The 22,183-nt window shown below is 38.9% G+C and overlaps 1 protein-coding gene across 1 annotated transcript in view; it reads right to left on the bottom strand.

Annotated features, from left to right (window-relative positions):
* THSD7B (thrombospondin type 1 domain containing 7B) overlaps nucleotides 1-22,183 on the bottom strand; it is a 1,122,472-nt gene that overhangs the window by 27,302 nt on the left and 1,072,987 nt on the right. Inside the window, exons 20-22 of the mRNA XM_057551976.1 lie at nucleotides 17,812-17,953; nucleotides 16,291-16,406; nucleotides 14,050-14,167 (exon numbers count right to left, since the gene is read on the bottom strand). Of these exons, the coding sequence (XP_057407959.1) occupies nucleotides 14,050-14,167; nucleotides 16,291-16,406; nucleotides 17,812-17,953 (376 nt within the window). The remainder of the gene's footprint in view (nucleotides 1-14,049; nucleotides 14,168-16,290; nucleotides 16,407-17,811; nucleotides 17,954-22,183) is intronic.

The raw sequence follows: 22,183 nt of genomic DNA, 5'->3' as shown, positions 1-22,183 counted from the left end.
TTAGTGGCCACCAGAATATTATCATAGATTCGGTGGTAAACTAATTCTCTCTGAGAAGACCCCTGAGGAAAACTAGGAAGTTCTAATCATTGGATTCTAAATTCCTTGAGGCCTGAGATTCTGTCCCTAACATGGTACTCCATATATATTAAGCACTAATTGAATATTTGTTTAATTCATATTTTCATAAATTGTCTATATGATATTATCTGGTATCTGAAAATGTGTGATGATATATCACCGTAATTATTTGGCAGATACCATGTGCTAAGCAATTTTCTAAATACTTTAAATATACTGACTCACTGAATAATCATAACAACCCTGGAGGAAAATTCTATTATTTTTCCATATTACAGATAACATAGGCTTTGCGAATAACAGAATCTACCCATTCTGCCTCCGTAGGCACTGAGAAGAACAAATGCTTTGGACAGATGTTCCTTCCCAGCATCACTCAAATCAAATCTTACAGGTTGGACATCACCTTATTCATATGAAACATTGTCCTTGCTTGATGAACACATTTGGCTCAAGATTTCACATTAATTCTTGCTTAAATACTCTTCAGTTTTATGATAATCTTTATGTTTATCCTCTTGAACTAAGTATCTATTACCCTAAATGTCATTATCATTGCAGTCTGTTCTCTATCCATCTTTGTAAGAATAATGACAATGTAGTATCACCTTTATCACAGCTAAAGAGCTTCTATTTCATTAAAACCAAATAACTTCAAGCTTGTTCTTGAATTGATGGCATGCATCATGGCCATTACTTTAGGACTATTTTATTTGTTTCCATTAAAGTGAGAAATATTTTCTGCTGGACATCAAGGTGGGGGGAACCTAATGAAGTCAATGGGAAAAAAAATGATGCTGTTACTTTTTGAAATAATGAAGTCTTACAACCACTCATTGAAAGCACAGCCATATGATTTCTCTGGCTTTTGCTATCCAAACACCAAGATACGATTTTCAAACAATGCCAACTACTACCAAGAAGCATATAATAATTCTACATTTTGAAGTATATTATCATGTTTAATTGGCTAATATTAAAGTTCATAAGAAAAATATTGCTAATCAAGGCACGACAGTATAAAAGGTACCTACTGCACCTCAAGTTTCTTTGGGGTACTTGATATCTTTTAATAAGTTCCTTTTTCTAAGTCAGGGGTATTTGGTTATATAAATTAAATAATCAGAGAAAGTATCCCTTAAATTAGGCACTTTCCCCACAATTCCTGAAGTTGTAAATATAAAATCTAGCTACATGGAATACAGATGGTATAGACAAGGAGGCCCACCATTTCCAGTGGTCCCTGGAATTCTAAACATCACACTGGATGTAATATTCAACCTTGCACCTATCTCTCGGCAGTAATTATTCTATTATAAAAGGGACCTCTAACGGCAGGAGACTTAAGGAATTGTTTTGTGATAGTGATTTTTCATGAGAGAGAGAAAGCAGGGGAGGATGTGGCCAAATGAAAAATATTTAAAATTATGATCTGATATAGAATATGAGAAAAAGAACATTTTAAAATAGCTGATGTATGGTGCAAAGAAACCTGGACTTGGCATCAAAATTCTCTAGTTGGAAACAGTTCTCTCAAATTAACAGCTAGTAAATGATGTGACTGTATGAAAGTACTTTAACTCCTCTGAGCATAAATTTCCTCTCCTGTAAAATAAAATTAAGTATACGGAGAGTCCTTATTATCTGAGGATAATTCATGCTGGGGAAAAAATGGGGAAAAATTCATTAAAAATGAATGTAGGGCTTCCCTGGTGGCGCAGTGTTTGAGAATCTGCCTGCTAATGCAGGAGACACGGGTTCGAGCCCTGGTCTGGGAGGATCCCACATGCCGCGGAGCGGCTGGGCCCGTGAGCCACAGCTGCTGAGCCTGCGCGTCTGGAGCCTGTGCCCCGCAACGGGAGGGGCCGCGATGGTGAGAGGCCCGCGCACCGCGATGAAGAGCGGTCCCCGCACCGCGATGAAGAGTGGCCCCCACTTGCCGCAACTAGAGAAAGCCCTCGCACGAACCGAAGACCCAGCACAGCCAAAAATAAATAAATAAAAAAAAAAAAAAAAAAAAAAAAATGAATGTATTTCAAATAGGAATTAAATTATTTTTAATAAATAATGAAATGGGAAGTGGGTTTATTTTATCTAATATCAACTACCATGCAGGTAATTGCAACTATGCAGTTATTATTAGGACAAAGAATAAATCAACCATTGATATTTTTTATATAATTTTATGATGACCCTATGAAAGTTTTATTCTATTGTGACTGGCTTTCGCAGTTTGATCACAGAATCTTTGTTATTTGAGTCACTTTTCATCAATTTTTTCTCAAGAGCTCCCCTTAATCTTTGGTGTACAGATTGCTCCATTTTGTGCCCCTTTTTTGTGGGTACACATTCCATTTGCAGCTAGAGATGGACCAACAAATACCTTGATGCAATGACAGGGCATGTGCGTTAATCCAGGAGACTCGTTGACTGGGGGACGGCTTTATAAGTGGTCAGCTCAACAGTGAATATTTTGATAGTATAAGGGGTTCTGCTTCCTATAGATCTCACAATTATGCTGATTCAGGCGAAGAATACTGAGATGATGAGGACTCCTTGACTAATCTCATGTTGTATATGAATTTAAAAATACCGTATATGAACTACCTTACAACATAACTAAAATAGAGTAGGTGCTGGCTAAATCTTAATACTTTTAATCATTTATTTTGACAACTACTATTTCATATCAATTCCTAGACCTGGCCCTGGAACAAACCTGTAATGGGTATATAAAGCATGCTACTTGGATTCTATTGGGCTTTTTAACATTAAATGCACACAGCTACGAAGGCCATAATGATTTAGCCTGGTCCCACCCAACCTCTTACACCCTAGCCTACACTCCTTCTGCCCTCAGAGTAGGAGTGAAGGCGGCTGCCATCCACATCCTCATGCTTCCAATCTGAGAATGAGAGAAATTTCTTGGACACTCTCCAGACAACTCTTGTTTGGGTTTATGAATCTATTTGAAACCTGAATTCAATAGTTGACATAGACAATATGTTTAATGGGTAATACTGATGAGATTAAAGAAACTGATTCTCTTATTCATCTGCACTTCAGGCTATAAAAGAGAGAAAAGCACTAGCTCCAAAATGTTTCCACTTGAATAAAGACCCAGATTACAGTAGGTTAAGTTTGCTAGCAATTCTCTCTGAAACTTTTCCTCCCCTCCCTTTAGGAATATTGGGAACTCATTATAAGCAACAGTGATACTAGGCCTACTGTTAAATTAGCAATAATTTCTGGCAATGAAGGAAAAAGGATTGCATGGTAAGACTTCCAGAAGAAAACAGATAGCAGGGCGCACTAGTTGTAACACACCCTCCCCCCCCACCCCCCGCCAAAGAAAGGCCAATACTGGTATCTGCATACAGGTTTAAAGCATATTGGACCAGATCACACTCCCATTGAACTCAGCAGCAGTCAGGCTTCAATCTGAGGCTCCACTGACAAAGGGGATGTGGGAAATTTTAAGCAGTAAAAAAAAACCCTCAAAACTCGTTACATATTTGTCAATGTATACATTCATAAAAAAGAGATGGAGTCAAACACGATGCTTCTCTGTTCTGACCATACTTTCAGATCCAGGGAGCCAGCCACCAACACTGTTACAGTGATAGGCTCCTCACAATGGTTCTTCTGTGACCCTGACAGATGCTCACTGAATTAACTGAAAATCATGGTTTTGATAGCTCTGGACAATTTGAATACGACCCAGGCACACAATGCAAAGTACGTTTGAATGGGAAATTGGAAAAGGAAATAGAAGAATAGAGCAATGAAGAACATACCTGTTTAAATAGTTCATTAAATAAAATATCGGGGGCTTCCCTGGTGGCGCAGTGGTTGAGAATCTGCCTGCCAATGCAGGGGACACGGGTTCGAGCCCTGGTCTGGGAAGATCCCACATGCCGCGGAGCAGCTGGGCCCGTGAGCCACAATTACTGAGCCTGCGCGTCTGGAGCCTGTGCTCCGCACCAAGAGAGGCCGCGATAGTGAGAGGCCCACGCACCGCGATGAAGAGTGGCCCCCGCTTGCCACAACTAGAGAAAGCCCTCGCACAGAAACGAAGACCCAACACAGCCATAAATAAATAAATAAACAAATACTTTTTTAAAAAAAAGATACAAAGTTTAAAAAAAATAATAAAATAAAATATCGGAGCAATTTATATGAACATACCTATAAACTCCAACGTACTGTAGCCATGTAAATACAAAGACAGTAATATATGAAGTCACTTTGAGCTTATAGAATGTTATTTGAATATTACTATTACTGGTTTGCTTTCCACCTGGGAACTGTTTTTTTTAACATGAGTTAAATTCTCAAGTCATGTGCACAACCGCTGGCAGGGAATGGTCTTCCTGAGCTGACATCTGTAAGGGCGGGCCAACCTACACCACAGAGGACGATGTTCAGTGTCACTAACCTCAAGGTGATGATGGTCCTTCCGGATATGCACCAAAAAATTAGGTTACTGAATAAAATGTTTCCACTTTTAAGTATTTGCTACTTTGAATTTATTCTTAAGCTTTTGGTGGCTGTTACCTAGTATTAGTCAGTTGAAGATACGAGCAGATTACAAAATAAATGAAGAAAGAAGCAAAGGGATACTAACAACCACCTCGTTAATAGCTGCTCAGGTCAGTCTGTTAATCAATTTTAATCACATATGTCTCTGTGGTTAAGGCAATTTATTGTATAATACCTTTTGTCATTATAAAAGTATTCCTCATTATGGAGGGAGGGTCTAAATTAACTGAGTGAATACAATGTTCTAGGATATAGAGACGATATAGCCTATTCTTGCTTAGTTCTGTTCCCTTCCTTATCCTGCTTTCTTTGCTTTCTTTCCCCTGAGAGCACCTGTTCTCCCCACACGCCTCAAATCTATCACTTCAACAAGAGTCCCAGTCTCATTTCCTATGTGATAAACTGAAGCCCAGAGAAATTAAATAATTTTTGCAAAGTCACACAGCTAGAAGGATGGGAACAAAAATTGGTCTTACTCCAAAAGCATCTGCTTTCCAACAGATCTCACCTGGTCCAAGTCAGGTATCAGATGCTATGCTGAGGTCATTAGGCGACTTGAACAAGTTTGAGAAGTACACTTAGGTCTCCCCTCTGCCATAAATGGGTTACCTGTATTCATACATTTCATATTTTCCTTTAGAAGAAACTACTTACAATTATGGTATTAACACCTTACTCTGTGATAACTCTTTATTTGCTTTTGGGTACTTGTCAGCGTACATTTCTGAAAGCAGAAGGAAATTAGATTGTCTATACAATGCTCAGTTAATTTCATGCAGTTCTTTATGCTGGACATCTGTTTTTTTACTTCTTTTAACACACATCATCTGGAATTTTTATCCAAGTTTATTTTTTAAGTGCCAAGTTTGTTTTAAATATACAGCATGGATTGACATGGATTTGGGATCAAGGTTATTTTCTAATATAACAGAGTGGAGAAAAACTACGATCTTGATCTGCAGCCTAAAGATAGATCTTCAGCATATGTTTGGCATTGCTGAAGATGGAAGGTGCAGTAATGATTCTGCATGCAGAGCTACGGTCCGTGGGTTTCCCCTATAGAGGGACTCCTTGGCTTGTCTAAGAATGGCTTCAGGCATCCAGACACCTTTCATCCTAGAGAACACTCAGGTTAGGCAAGGCAAAGAGTCTGTAAGTTTTTCAGAGTAAAATAGATGAGCCCCAGCCATGACCACCTATTTGGGGGTGGGGTTAGCAAAGTAAGGAAGTAACAAGACCACAGTTTTAGAGGTCAAGATAGACCATGGTATCACGGGAGTGAGATAGGTCTTTTAAAGGCAGAAGATTAGGCACCGTTGCCTTTGCTTGGAGATAGAGCTCCAGATTTCTCTGTGATAGTGCGTATGCATTCTAGCTGCTTATTTTCAGTTCTATTCCCAACAATCACATTTCAGACCCATTAAGAGGTATTAAAACTTGACAGACCACTGTAAGTATACAGCAGAAATACCCCCAATGAGGCTCTCTCCGTGGGATGCAAGATGACAAAGTCACAGAGAGTGATTTTAGCAATCCTGGAGCTATTCTATCAGTCTCCCTATCTGGAAGACTGGCTCCCTGCAGCTATATCCCAATTAGATGGAAGAGATAATAATATGCAACACTGCTAATTATAAGACAAGTATACATTTAGGAGGCTTAAAATTCAGAGAGACTTAAAGCCCTCACTGCCCTTTGTGTTCCAATCTGAGATCCATTTCCTCTGCTTATTCTTAAATACACCTATAAATTATGAGAATTTTTATAAAGTGACATAGCACCCAACCCAGGACCAAGTACATAACATGAACATTTACATATCAGTGTCAGGTGTAAAGGGGCACAGTGGAGAAAATGGGGCTTAGAAGACACCTGAACTTGGGTTCAAATCTTTCCTCTACAACAGACAAGCTGCGTGACCTTGAGGTTACTTAATTGCCTGTCACCATACCTGTTAAGTTATGCCTATAATTTCATAGTACTCTTGTAAAGAGCTAAAATACTCCTGGTACCAATAATTGTGCCTTTGACCAATAGATATTAAAAAGTAATTATTCTAATATTTCGTCTTTTTACTGATAAAAAATAGTGGAAGTGAATTCTGCAAAGGCTGGCTCAGTCTTACAACTGGCCATTGGAAAAGCCAGCTTTAAAACTGGATATTCTTCTCTAGTCTTTCTTTTTTCCCATTCTATAATTTAGCTGCTTGTTCTTTGTCATAGGAACTAATTACTTGATATAGTCAATAAGTTTGAGCTGTTATAACTATTGGACTGTGTGTGATCAAGGATATGACACTGATCATGTTTTATTCAGACACAAACTGAAGGTTACTGGCTTGCCTTTTAAAATCTTCAAACAAAAAGAAAAAGACGGGCTTCCCTGGTGGCGCAGTGGTTGAGAATCTGCCTGCCAATGCAGGGGACACGGGTTCGAGCCCTGGTCTGGGAAGATCCCACATGCCACAGAGCAACTAGGCCCGTGAGCCACAACTACTGAGCCTGCGCGACTGGAGCCTGTGCCCCACAACAAGAGAGGCCGCAACGGTGAAAGGCCCGCGCACTGCGATGAAGAGTGGCCCCGCTTGCCGCAACTGGAGAAAGCCCTCGCACAGAAACGAAGACCCAACACAGCCAAAAATAAATAAATAAAAATAAAAATGCTGGCTTAACTCCTACAGAGTTTCATTTAAAAAAAAAAATAAATAAAATAAAAATGCTGGCTTAACTCCTACAGAGTTTCATTTAAAAAAGAAAGAAAAAAAAGCTGGAAAGCACAAACTTGTGGTGCTTTGGAGTTAATACAAAATTATTTTTTTCATTATGGACTAGAGTGGACAGAAAAATCATATGCCATCTGTGAAACACAAGAGGCAGGCTGGATTACATAGTATAGAAAAATATTATAAACTCATACACCCTGAATTAAAAAATATGAAAGAGGAACAAATCATAATCTGGGATTAATAACCTTCTTGGAACGTTATCGCTTGAATAATTCATGATATGCTAAAGTTAGGGAGTTCTACATTCCACTGAACTGATGAAAATTCAACAGACGAAGATCATGACTAATCCAAATATTAAGCTCTTCTATTACATGCTTTGATCTTTGAAATCTATCTAAAAAGATCCCTTAGTGGAAGTCTAGAATCAGTCTCTCTTTAGCGTGAAATAAATTGGATTCAGGCTGTTCTAACCTTGAAATCTTTAACACAATTAGAAAGTATATGCCGAGCATCAGGTGTACATTAAAGAGACAATCCAGACGCTTGGAAATAAAGAAGAGCTCATTTCAAAGCTTCCCCTCAGATCAATGTAGTTCTGTGGGTTTGATGGGGAAGTGTGGCTATGGGGGAAGCGTCCAAGACACCCAGCTCGCCAGGATTTGCCCGACAGCCCAGTGACTTCCGAAACGGAGACAACGGTGTGCATTTGGCTTTTGATAAAGAAGTCAGCGGAGAGCCGCAGGTGCTGAAGTCAGACTCCCGTGCAACTTGCTTGCGCACTTTCATGTGACTAAATAAACTCTGTCTCCTCTTGTGGTCCCTGCCCCATTGCCGTCACCACTTGGAAAAAAGAAAGCGGCTAGTACAAAAGACAGCTGCGGGCCGCATAGCACAGGGAGATCAACTTGGTGCTTGTGACCACCTAGAGGGGTGAGATAGGGAGGGTGGGAGGGAGACGCAAGAGGGAAGAGATATGGGGATATGTGTGTGTGTATAGCTGGTTCACTTTGTTGTAAAGCAGAGGCTAACACACCATTGTAAAGCAATTATACTCCAATAAAGATGTTAAAAAAAATAAAGAATAATAAAAGGTGGCAAACTTATATTAAAATAAACTGACTATGGAAAGGCCCTAAATAAATATATTTTGAATTGGAAAAAATAAAATAAAATAAAGTGATTACTGAAAAAAAAAAAAAAAAAAGACAGCTGCGGGCCCACCGTCTTAGAAGAGACAAGGCGCAGATGTTTTTCAGTGGTAGTTTCCAAACTTTTCAGCGCCAGAGTTTGGTCTCTTTTAAGAAACAAGTTCATCTGTGCCATATATTGCTGCATTTGATTATTTGCTGTTTGTTTGTTACTTTTAGCTTGTGCTGCATGAGGATTAAGCCATGATTTAAATGCAGAGTTGTCTCATTTTGGAAACAGTACTATCTGCCAGGGGGCTGGTGATCAGAAAAGAGCGGTGCTGGAAGATTGGAGCTGGAAGGCTGGAATATGGAAGTATTGATAGTTTGAGGGCTGGTGGAATGGAATGGAATGGAATGGAATGGAATAGAATAGAATAGAATAGAATAGAATAGAATAGAATAGAATAGAACAGAACCACAAAGGCTGTCTCAGCAGTGTCCTGACGGTAGCTGCCTAAAAATTCAAGGGCTATGTGTCCTATTCTTTGTACTGTTCATTTTATTTATTTTTTTAAAGATTAAGATTGGGCACAAATATAATTTAAAAATATTCCTTTTTATATTTTTGTTTGTAGGTCCTGATATAGAGCCTTGAATGCAACAGGTAGTCATAAAATGCCTGTGAGACTGAACCCTGAGAAGCCTAGTAAAGAAAACACCAGTTACAAGAACTACGGCACCTTGTCATTCAATTCTGACATAAACATCACCTCCTCAGTGGCCTCTCTTCCCACATCCCTCACTCCCCTGCAAGACACTTGTTATTCTCCATCACATAACTTGTTTTTTGTTTCAACACAGCACTCATCAGTGTCTGTTACTTTTGTATATATTCACTTGTTTATTTGCTGTCTCCCTGTCTTGTCATCACCATCTAGTTTTCCACTAGAATATTAGTTTTATGAAGTCAGGGGACTTTGTTTCCCTGGGATCTTATCCTTTCTATACATGGTGTAGCCTCAGCTCCTGGGAGAATGCCTGGCTATGGGGAAACTTCCAGTGAAGTTTGAGTATATATGAGTAAACTTCTCTACAGCCCTGACTTCAAGAATAGAAGTCAAAATAGCAGAATCACCATATAATTTATTTTCTGCACTGCCACTTTTGACAATGAAAGAGTACACCAGTAGGTGTCAGGATAAGGACAATAGATGTAAACTTTATAAATCCTGCTTGAATAAATAAAGGAAAAATGGAATACATATACATTTAGATTCCTGGAAGGTTTGCCAAATATCAGGATTATGGAATATTTTTTAAAAGGCATTATTACATCTTAATTCAGGAGATCAAGGCATCTAAAGGTCAAGAAAGGATTCTCAAGAAGTTATCCTAGCAGACCCTTAGAAGCTAGCTAGAGGTGATTTATATCTAGTGCTATATTTATGTGCCAATGGAAACTATCAAATGACTCCCAAGTGCTTTACACAATTCGATTTCTCCTCGTAGTTAACACCCCTTCCTTAGTCCTTCTGTGCCTTAGGTCACACAATGACTTTCCTTAGGAAATTTTTGATCGTTTGTCTTTGTTTATTATTCTAAGGATTAGAAAAGGTGAATTTAAGTTCAAACTCTAATTGCCTAGAAATCTCTAATAGTGGGATTCAATTTGGAAAGTATTTTTCCTTGTTTGTTTTTGTTTTTCAAGTAGACTAACGAGGTCTGATGAGTCCACAGCACTAACAGAACTGCTTGAAAAATTAAAGTCATGTTTTATAATACTAAACTTACAATTGGGGGTCCTAGTTTCAAAGGTAGTGTATTAGCATAACATGGAGATCTGTTACATTTCACTGACTTTGTACAGTGGCAGAATTAGGATATTTGGGGCAAAAATAATGAGAAACAGATCTTCTGTCTCCTTGCATTGAACACATTCTTGAGTAATGATGCTCAAGACTTATGAGTTTAATTAGAGGGAGAGGAAAATAGCCACTGGCAGGGGTTGGCTGCCTTTGGGCTTACGATCCAGTATGCAAGCTTTTCCCCTTCAAACTTTCCCCTATAGTCCAGAACCACCTGGGCAGTGACAAACGTTAGCTGAGATTCCCCCCATGTGCCAGGTACTGTGCTTCATGGGAACTAGAGGGATTCACCTATGAAGAACCCAAACAAGGTCATTGATTCCTTAGACAGACAGATATTAAAATTGATTCAGGGACTTCCCTGGTGGTCCAGTGGGTAAGACTCCACACTCCCAATCCCCGGGTGGGGAACTAGATCCCACATGCATGCCGCAACAAAGATCCCGTGTGCCGCAACTATGACCCGGTGCAGGCTAAATAAATAAATAAATAAATAAATATTTTTTAAAAATGCCATTTGAAACATTGTAAATCTTCATTGTAATATATCTACATTGACATGATGACAAAATAAAAATTGTAAAAAAAATTGATTCAATTTATACATAATTAAAGTATTAGAAGGTGATGGGGGGGGTGATGATGAGATATTCCATGGGAGCAAGGAACCAAGGTGGAAGGAAGCATACACTCAAGATCGTGACTGAAATATACTATATCACAGCAGAGAGATCCAACATGATAGTGGAGGGTGATGGGGATAGAGAGGCAGGCATGGGGGAGATCCTGCAGGTCCTCGTGGGCCATGCTCACAATACAGGACTTCATCCTTTCTCTACTTTTCCATGCTACCCTTTACGGCTGTTCTCATAGCCGTAGGAGAGTCACACCTCCTAGCAGAGGCCCACGAGGACAAGACTGCAGTGCTTCTGGCTGTGGGATAACCAGGATAGCTCACTCTGGACAGGGAAGCAACCAGTTATTCACATCACTAATGCAAATTAACACCTCTAGTTTAATGAACTCATCTACATGTAATATTACCTATTTGTTTACTGTGTGTTGTCCCTCAACTAGAATGTAAGTGCCATGAGAAGAGGGAAATTGTCTTTTTTCCCCCCTCACTGCTTCATGTCCAACACATTGTACTATGACTGGCACATTAGTATTTGTTTAATGGATAAATGACTCTTAAAGTCGACTCATGTCAATAGGAAAACAACTGTTCGGATTGGCATTTTCAAAATATTACTTAGACTGTGATTTTAATGGATGGACTTTGAGTGGGGTAAAAGGATGAGATGTGAGAGTGGACAATGAGAGGAACTGAGTCTATGGGATAATCTTTAAAAGATCCTAGGGAGTCTCTGATAACACTCTTTACTGCTGGTGTGTAGGAAGGTGGAGATGGAAATTAACACATAATAAACACCCATGCTGTGTCAGGTACTGTGCTAGATGCCTACATATACTTCATAGCATTTAATTCTCAAACCCAAAACAAAGCCTCTAACATGTGCATGAATTCCATTTTACAGATGAAGAAGCTGAGACTCAGATAGAGTAAGTCATTTGCCTAAAGAGCTGCAATTTGAAACTCGATTTACCCAACTTTAAAGTTGATGCCCAGCTGGAAACTATACATGCTGCCAATCAGAATATTTGAGAAACTAATATAGGTCAATCAGTCACTGAAATCTTGGTCCTAAGATTTGCCATTTGGTTTCCTGAGGTGCTTTGCAGGCTCTCAGTTGTGCAGGAAATGGCATGCTGTTATTTCTGGACATTGTGATTCCCAGATTTTCATTTTGGGTGATGCTCTGTGTGGAAATAAATTTCAACTTCCTTAGCTATGTTTCTCTAAGGCATATCCTGAGTACTGCTGTTAGCTCTGCCCTCTCCAGGATCTTACAGCTGAGTTCACAGGTGAGCCCCTTTTCCTGCTACATCCTGCGTCTGCTCCTCAGACAGTCCCAACTAAGGCAGAGAATTATCAATAGCCCCAGCCTGCTCATTTGTGAATAGCTTAGAAATGAGCCCATATCCTAGTTCCAGTGGTCCAGTCACAGAGCTTCTAAAAACCTCCTTCCAAATATCTTTGTTTGGTGATCAGATCCAGGTCTTTTAACCCCTTTCCCCATCAGATTCCATGATTCCTCCAACATACAATTCTTCTTCCCTTTTCCTCCCCTACTTAGTGACTAACCATATAGCAGGATTTTCCCTAGGTCCCTATTCCAAATTTCTGACATTTACCTTGTGATAAACTGTAACTCTTTTTTAGGACGAGAACCCTATCCTAAACCACAGCTCTGTGCTTTCCTGTTATGCTCTCCTTGTTCTCTTTACATGGACACATGTCCTGGTCCCTACTTTAGCCTGATGGCTGGAGTGCCATCTGTTGTTGCCATTTGCCTAGCTCCCGACTATCAGCTGCCTCCTGAATTCCTTGCCATTGTTCATTATTTACCCAGGAACTTATAGTATTAATAGCTATCTGTTCAGCAAAGATTTATGCTCCCTTTCCTCCACAGGAACTGTTTCCTCCATAACACTGTTGCTAAGAAGCGACCGGCCATCCAGAAACTACATTTCCTACTGGGCCATCTTGCACTGAGCTGGAGAAGTGGAACCAAATTTTATCCGATAGAATATAGATAGTAGAGATATACACAACTTCCAATCTGGTCCATAAAAACCTCCACAGGATGAGCTGGATATCACCCTCCAGAGAAACTTGATTATGTTTAAGCAGTAGGGCCTCCATCAAGCTGTGTCCTTGGTTGACTTCGTGAAGCAGAAACTACCCCTTCCTTTATGTGAGTGAAAAATTAGTCTCTAACCTATGATATGAAGCCACTGTGACTGGGGGTGTTTACCTGATACAGGAACTAACTTTACTTATAGGATACATCTTCTTCTAAAAGCTACAGAGGCCAACATTTTTTGAATTGGTTGAACTTAGGGCCTTTAAACTAAACACCGTCCCACGGGGTCAGCGGCCCCTCTGGGGTCTGCCACTGTTACTAGGCCAGTTCTTCACCCTCTGCCTCATTATAAAGGACTGATACTACTCAGCCATAAATAAAGAACGAAATAATGCCATTTGCAGCAACATGGATGCAACTAGAGATTATCATGCTAAGTGAAGTCAGTCAGACAGAGAAAGACAAATACCATCTGGAATCTAAAATATGGCACAAATGAACCTATCTATGAAACAGAAACAGACTTACAGACATAGAGAACAGACTTGTGGTTGGTTGCCAAGGGGGAAAGGTGTGAGGGAGGGAAGGACTGGGAGTTTGGGGTTAGCGGATGTAAACTAATACATAGGATGGATAAACAACAAGGTCCTACTGTGTAGCACGGGGAACTATAGTCAATATCCTGTGATAAACCATAATGGAAAAGAATATTAAAAAAAAAGAACGTCCAATATGTGTATAACTGAGTCACTTTGCTGACAGCAGAGATTGGCACAGTATTGTAAGTCTGCTATACTTCAACAACAAAAAAGAAACATTAAAGAAGAAAAAAGGATTGACAGGAGGCCAGGCTCGTCCCCTCTGCTCGCCTGCGTCAGCCTCATGTGATGTTCAGCTGGCCAACGTGCCTTATCCCGTGTGTCAAGCTATGGCATACGGAGAGATACTTAAAAACTGAATTGTTCTGTGGGAACCAACACAGGGGAGCTACATACCTCCATGGCCACAAGTCTGTGAGCACTCTGTCCAAGCCGTCCACCCCGAGAGCCGACAGTTGACCACGCATTCCACCAGGCAGCGAAGGCTCATCCTCTGGGGCTTCTCCAAGTTACGCTGCAGATGGGAAGGGAATATGATTGTACTGGAGAATTCACAGCAACATCAAGTCAAATCACTATCCTTTTATGGGATAATAATCTCTATTCTATGAGAATAATCTTTTCTATATTTCTGTGGGGAAAAATATCCTGGCTTGTAGAAACGGATGGCAAGCCTAGAAAATGATGGTCCTTACTTCGTGAAATAGAAACTTGTCAGCCCCAATTTTTTTGGATAAAGTCCTCAACTTTAGAAGTAGATGGGCAGTTAAAGTACCGGGAAAGCAGGCAGTTATGTGACACAGAGATCTGTCCTGTCACTCAGCCAGCAAGGAACCAGGAGGATGCCTCACTGTTAAATTTAGGCTCCTTGCCCTCTGGACGGGCCAACAGTACACAGAGGGCTCAAACTAATAGCTACCTAGGCTAAAAAAATAAATAGAAAAAGAATAAAACTCAAATCTACAAACCATCTAAAGTTTGTAAAAAAAGACCAATTAGGCTAAAAACGTAATCATGGTCTTAATCAAGGGAAAAGTTGATGATACTGTTTATTTTCCTCTTATCCTCTCTGAAATCCACATCTAGGCAAAATTACACAGTTTCTAATGGCCAAGGTAGTAGAGGTCTGAGTGAAAGAATAAATCATCCAAGAAACAGAAAGAATAATAAAAAATTCTGTTTTAGGAATCACACACTGTGTGATTGGGGAAAATGCTAACACTCATTACAAGTTAAATATTAGCAATGTCCACACTGAGGTAAAACTAATGATTATAGCATGATTACTTGCTAAGTGGGCAAAATAGAAATGACCACATGGGATCTATGATCCATTTGAGATATACAGGTATTCTAGTTAGGTTAATTTGGGACTTTAACATTCTTTAAATACTTGCTGGGTATATGGGAATTTAGAAAGCAGAGAAACTGATTTTTCTATTAATGAATAGTTTATATCGCTCTTTGTATCAAAAGGAAAGATTTATTATGTACACTAAATGTAAGATTTTCACTTATTTGGAGTTGTTGTAGATTGGTGATTTATTTGTCTTGAAGCAGACAACATCTTGAGAGGGAGAGGAAATTAAACAAAATGTTAAAATAAATCACTGACACTTGGTAGACAGAACTCTGCCCTGTATTAGCCAGTCTCAGCATTTCATTAAATGGGATGTTCAATTTCAGATGGTCTAGTCTCAGGGGTGGTGTTGGTCCATGGTGATACTGTTGGTTTAAAGAGATGTTATGGCAATACTTAACAAGGTTAAATCAGGATCGGTGAGGAGGGTTTTGTTCTGATTTAAATTTCCACTTGTGGACTCTTCTTACATAAGGAGAAATGGGACAACTTTTATTTTGCCGGTTTCCGTGGAAACCTGAGCTAACTGGCCCCACCGATTTCCAATTATTCCAAAGATTGTTTTAGTGATTCTTATAATGTGACAGCATATGGTCATCTTTATTTCTATTAAACTGCCCCCATCGTGCATCTCACTTATATGTTGGGAAGGAAACGCCAACTTTTTTGGAACAGGGTTTGATTACAGTTTTTGTCCAAACTCCACATATTTTGTCATAGGGAAAAAAAGGGAACAATAAAATTACAAAAATTCAAAAGCCACTAATTTGAAACTTGGTAGGCAGGCATTTTGACTTACTTTGAGAAGAAAAATGCAACTGTGCTAATTACCTAGCAATCATTTGCTAAGCAAATTAGCAAAGTATTCTAATAGCAAGTGTCAGTATTCATCTTATATGCAAGGAACAGTGTTTCCTATTTAGGCAAATGAATCACTTGCCTGATACAAAGAGTCATATTTAAATATTAGAGTCACCTGATGTCAATAGTTTGTTGGCAAATAAGTTCTTTAAAATAACAGAAAAAACTAGATTTTTAATGAATCCATTTCCCCAATGCAAAATGACCTTTCCTGGTCATTTTAACTAAGTTCAAACTAGTGAGATATAACTGCATGATACTAGTACCTCTACTCTAACTGAACCTAAGCTGTGATGAGAAGAAATCAGACTGTCATTTATATCAAGCATTTTAGAGGTTGCAGACCAATATTCAAAAAAAAAAAAACAACAAACAAACAGAGCCATGGGTGTGGGATACAAATATACACAACTCACCTGCTCACATTGGTCCACACTAACAGGCTTGCCATCACTGCGCACACAGCTCAGAAGGCGGGTCCTGATGCCTTGCCCACAGGTTGCATTTTCACTCAGCTGGCACGTGCTCCACTCTACAGGCATAGGGTCACCACACTGAGTTTCAAAGTTATGACCATGTGAGCAAAATACAACACACCTTTGATTCTCTGCATTGGTAGAGAAGGAGAGTGTGCACAGAATCCTAAAACCACTTTCAAGTGGCTTTAAAAGCATCCTGCAATTCTTTTATTGAAAAACAATGAATCAGATCACCAAATAACATAGTGAGTTACCTTCCTAAGTTTGGTTTCTTGAGGTCAAGAACCAAATAATTTTTAGAAACCATCTCATAGTTGGCTGAGGTAGGAAAAGAGAAACACTAAGCACAAGGGTAAACGAAAACCAGTTTGGAATCATCTATTTGCTGGGGATAATTGAGAGAGGAAAAAAAAAACAACAACCAGAAATGATGCTAGTCTTTGATGTAAACTTGAAGATGTTTTCAAGGAATAAATATAATTTTCTAAATCATTTGGTATATTTGGTACAGTGGAGCCAAGAGAGGTACCCCAGAAGGGAAAGAGGGCAAGATATATGGACTATTTCAGGAACTCTCATTTTAAGAAAATTATTCTCTCATGAGAGAAGCTTTTGTAAATTTGGCTAATTGTATTACAAACTGGACACCAGGAGTTAGAATAAATCATCCCATAACTAATTCTTTTAAAAAAATCTTATTTTGTTGTTGTGGGTAGAAAAAAAGAAAGATCCTAGATCATATACAGTGAGAACCTATCTAAGGAGACTTTTCATATTTGGTAGATGATCTAAGAGCTTAATAGGAAGAGCAAAGCCATGTATAGTAAAATCAGCATTTTAAAGACATGCTCTTCCAGTAAAGCAAATTTTACTGTATTTCTCAAAAATTATTATGAAAACTAATGATCTGAAGGACCTTTAACTAAAGAAAAAGGAAAAATACACCAGGTCAATGTTCACCTATAAAGACAATGAGACAGCCCCACAGAATTCACTAGGAGGTTCTCTACATGAGAAATCTCGGTAGTGCCGCTGTGTCCTCAGTGGGGAATTAGTTTCAGGAAGAGGCTATTGTTTTGCCTCTGCAGGCATGTGGCCATTTGGTCGTCAGTACTGAATTCGATGCTGAGACAACCGGTTCCGCATTTCGTGGCATTCTGTGTGTCTGCCGCTGCAGGGAATGGCAGGGAGCAGATCAATGTGAGTACACAGTCCTTTGGTATCAGACGCTGAGCCCGGTGGTACCCAGGAGAAACCTGAGCTGTGTCTGAATAAGGAGGCTGTTGTGATTTTCAGTGCCTCTAAAACATCCCTATCCAGTCAGGCCCCCCCATTCATCCTTCGTGAGCCCCATAGAGCAAGTACATCACAAGCTTGAATTTCTTGAAATAACAAAAGCCATGGACCAGCTCCATTCTATGACAGCTTGGTTCCTTGCTTCGTGGTTTTCAACCGTACCTGTTAGATTGTACTGGAACTGGAAGCAATTTTCATTGAGGAGGCAGGGCCGCACCTGTGAGTCTTCAGCGCACGTCCTTGAGCTCAGCGAGGGCCTCAGCAGATGGCGGGTTCTTCTCTGCATTGTGTGTGGATCACACGACTATGAAAATCAAAGAGCAGGCAGAGTTAGAAAGGACCCCGTGTTTGTGGATAAATTCTATGTGCTTATCTGTATACATGGAGACACGCGTACAGCAGCCACAGGGCAGAGACTGTTGAGAGTATGAAACAGAATATTTAGAAAATAAAACCATTATGGGATTCAATGTAAATAGTTTTTGGGGTTTTCACCTGACAGCTCTTTCTTGTTCTACATTACGATGAAGCCTACATTTCTATCTCCCATGTATAGTTAGGCACATGAGACTATTTTCATCTGTTAAACACTCTCTATTCTAAAATTCGTCTGCCATGTAGCAAGAGATGAATGCATTCTGATGTTTCAATGAATGAAAAAAAGGAAGATAATGTCCCTTGTGCCCTCAGATAGTCTAGCCCAATAGAAATAATCACACAGAACATTTTAATGAGAAAATCATGAAAAAAAAACCAGAGGGAATTATGAAATCAATATTGCCGATATACCAAAACTTTCCTCTTATTTGGGAGGCCCTCTGATCCACAGAAGATGAGCCACTGCATGCTGTTGCCCTCTCAGCAAAATAAATGTACAAATATGAACTTCAAAGATCTCCTGCAAAATCAAAATCTACCCAGGGGTCTCACATGTCCTCTTACAGCCTCAACTCATATGACGTTCTCGAGCCAGGTAAACCTACCTGCTACCTGTCATCCATCTGCTCTACTCACAGAGGACCTTCAGAAGTTCCCCCCTACTGGAATAATCTCCTTTCACATGTCCTAAATCCTATACTTCTTCTTTAGAACACTTACTAAGGCTTCATCGTTGACAGTCTTTCTCTTAAGAATGACAGATCCTTCTCTTCCTTCCTAAGCAACCCATGCTGAAGAGTACAGGCTTTGATTCTAAACATATACATATATGTTACACCTGCCCTTATATGATCATTCTTTGTTTCTTTATTACTCCATCTCCTTTTCTTTATAAACTCTTTGAAGGCATGATAGATCATGATTTCTACTTCCCATATCACTCCCTGAAAATCTTGGTATACATTTTACCCACAGTGGTTGTTCAATAAACACCATTAAATATGGTCACGACAACATAATTCCAGACCCGGAAACCTCGAGGCACACAGATGTTTAAGCCACAGGAAAAAGAAAAGTCTCTGAAGTGATGTCATTACATCATCATTTCCATATTTAGGATGTTTTGTTTATTTTTTTATTCCTTTACCTTTTCAGATCTTGTAGCAAGAACAACCTGTAAACTTAATCTTGGCTGTTAATCAAAATGATAATGTTGGATGGCACTGAAATATACAGAAAAATGCCACAAAAGTCTCTTCTAATTTTAAATGTTTAGAGCCATTGAAACACATTTACTATCCATGTGGCTTTATAGTTGAATCATCTGTCAATACTTGTACAGTCATTTTATTTTTTAATTGTATCAAATTGTCTCTAGATGATCAAGAAGAGCCATTGAAATCAGGTAATTATTCTGAATTATCTGAAAAGGAATCCCATGCTAAATGCATACAGATAATTTCTTATTAGTTCACCAATTAGTTTGTTTGTTCTCGTGGGAAGGAATAATAACTTAAATGATTTACCAATGAAAGAAAATGAAAGTATCTTAAAAGATACTCCTGATTAGTGTTCTACTACTTTTCTACCTTATAAAAATCAATTAATGTTTGAACCAAAGGAGCATGTGTAAGGATTATGAACCTGCTTAGTCTAAACCATCAAATAAAGCAAAAGAGAAAATAACACACACACACACACACAAACATGAACACACAATTGAAATTACTATGTAACCTTGAACAATTCACTTATATATTCTGCATCTTAGTTCTTCATCTAGACCTGGGTGAGAAAGGGGTTTGAAGAAGACAGGGGCATAATTTGATAGTCTTTAAGAATACCTTCCCTCAGACCTCATACACTTATCAGTCTCTAAGTCCGCTGGATATGCTTTTAAGATGATACCCTCTCTCTGCCTGTCATTCATAGCCATGTAGACTTTAATTATCACTTTCTAGAAATTAATATATTGAAAACCAACACTGCAGCTGTCTTACTAACTCTATCCATAGAAACAGGCAAAGAAGAGGCGCAGATGACTGAAATCCACAAACACAATCCAACCTAATCTCAGGTGATATTTGTACATTCCACCTTTTAAAATTGCCCTAGTGCTGCTAACAAGTCATAGATTGACTTAGTGTGTCTCCTCACTCCTTTCTCTTCATTAGCTATTTATTGGAAGTTCATAAAATAATGCATAGGTCACTAGGGAGATGAGGGTGGGCTAAGAAAAAAAGAATGACAGAGGAGGCTTACACCCAGATGATTTCTTTATTGGATCAAGACTCTTCAAATATAAACCGGGATCTTTTCTCCCCTAGAGTATTTATACAAAGACATACTGTCAACTTCCTGAATAGAGAAGTGAGAAACTGATGTGTTGATAACTAACCGAAAGTCAACTTTGGACCAGTCTCATTATAAAGGACAAAGTTATATAGCTAAAATTTATTTGCTAGGGAAGGAGATGACCAATAAGAACCAGTAGAATCTGGTACATAAGCCCCTTTATGAGACTAGATTATTGAACTTTGAAAACCAGCACTTACCTTAAAGTTCAATCCTTCATTATGACATTGTGCCTTCACACCTTTTGTTCTCTCTAGCAACAAGGCCTTTACCCCTGGGCCTGACCTAAATATTTGTATTCATCTGTCAAAATTAAATCAGATATTCCCTCTGAGAGCCTCCACTGACTTCCTTGTACTCTTATAAATGGAATCACCACGTGTAGTAAACATTTCTACTGCACTAGTATTGATATGTGTGTATTCCTTCCCATGGGCTATTTGGAGAGCATGTGTCTTAATTTTCTTGGACATGGAGAGCCTTGTTCTGTGTCTGACATACAGTATGTAAATAATAAATACTTGTTGGTGTAGGATAATTTGGTTCTTTCTGGGCAATAAGACCAGATTTTTGTAAGCTGCCATTAGCAGACAAAAGGTCAACCCTCGACTATGATCACACTGTCTAAATCTAAATGTAAGGGTTCCCCATAGGTCTGTATGTCTGATAAAATGAGAATATAATATTTTCTCTCCTTCCATACTTTTTCTATAAAATCCAAATGATATTTCCCAGAATAATAGAGTCTATCATTAAATTAATAAATTATATCAGTAAATGAGTTTTTAATTTACCCATATAAAATAACAGTTTAGATGATCTATCTTCAATAAATCCAACTAAGAATGTATAATTTGATATTTTTCTCACAACACTGAACTATTAACAATGACAGTTTAATAAAACCTGGCATAAATCCAGGTACCTGTGAATTGAAGTCACTCTGTAAATTTCTTGTCTTGAGATAAGCAAGACTCCCCAAGGCCTGGCCTTGTCAGCGCCCATCAGATACTGAAACCCAAGGCCTTTACTCTGTTACAGGGTATCTCTGATAATTCTGAGAGTGTCTCTCCCTCATTTAACCAATTAGCCCTATTGTCAGTCAGTAGTTCTGCTTTCTCTGTCTTTCATGAGGCAAAAAAAACAAAACAAACAAACAAAAAAAAACCATTGCAATGCTTTGTAAGGAAATTTTTGAATGAAACTAAACCCTGATTCTCAAAAGTTGATAAGAGAAAACCTCTAGGATAGAAAAATTGCCTGAAGAATGTTACTCATGCCTCTCATGTTTAAAATATTTCTCAGAGATTCTGAGAAACTCATTACAGGCATGAAAAATAAACATTCTTTGTATATCATAATGCAGCAAAGAGAGCAAAGTCAAAACCATACAGACTATATGCTCAGTAAAATTAAGTGACAAGTTGTCTCCACAAACCTCAAACTATGAACAGGTGGGGACCAATGACTGAAGTTACAGAACCTGTGTGATATCAGCATCCAGCAGGAGAAAGAAGAAGGTAAAAATGGGGCATCTGACATACCCAAGAATACCAAACTGGAAGACTAAACCTGGGAGTAGGAGATTTTTACATTCTCCAAAAGCAGGTGAATATAAGGGATCCATGGAGAGATCAGTAGGTGATTATCAGTTTGGGCAAAGTTTCTCCTTACAGTAGTACTTCCACAAGTAAGTGAGAAAGGATGAAAGAATTGGAAGGTTGCCATATCACGTTTCCTAAATGATAAAGAGTTTAGGCTTTGACCGTCAATGATAGCCAAGCACATAAAAAGGGATGAC

Source organism: Balaenoptera acutorostrata, chromosome 8 (genome assembly GCF_949987535.1).
Source record: "Balaenoptera acutorostrata chromosome 8, mBalAcu1.1, whole genome shotgun sequence".
Taxonomy (NCBI): domain Eukaryota; kingdom Metazoa; phylum Chordata; class Mammalia; order Artiodactyla; family Balaenopteridae; genus Balaenoptera; species Balaenoptera acutorostrata.
The sequence above is the reverse complement of the archived record's forward strand: the minus strand, read 5'-3'. Positions and strand labels throughout refer to the sequence as shown.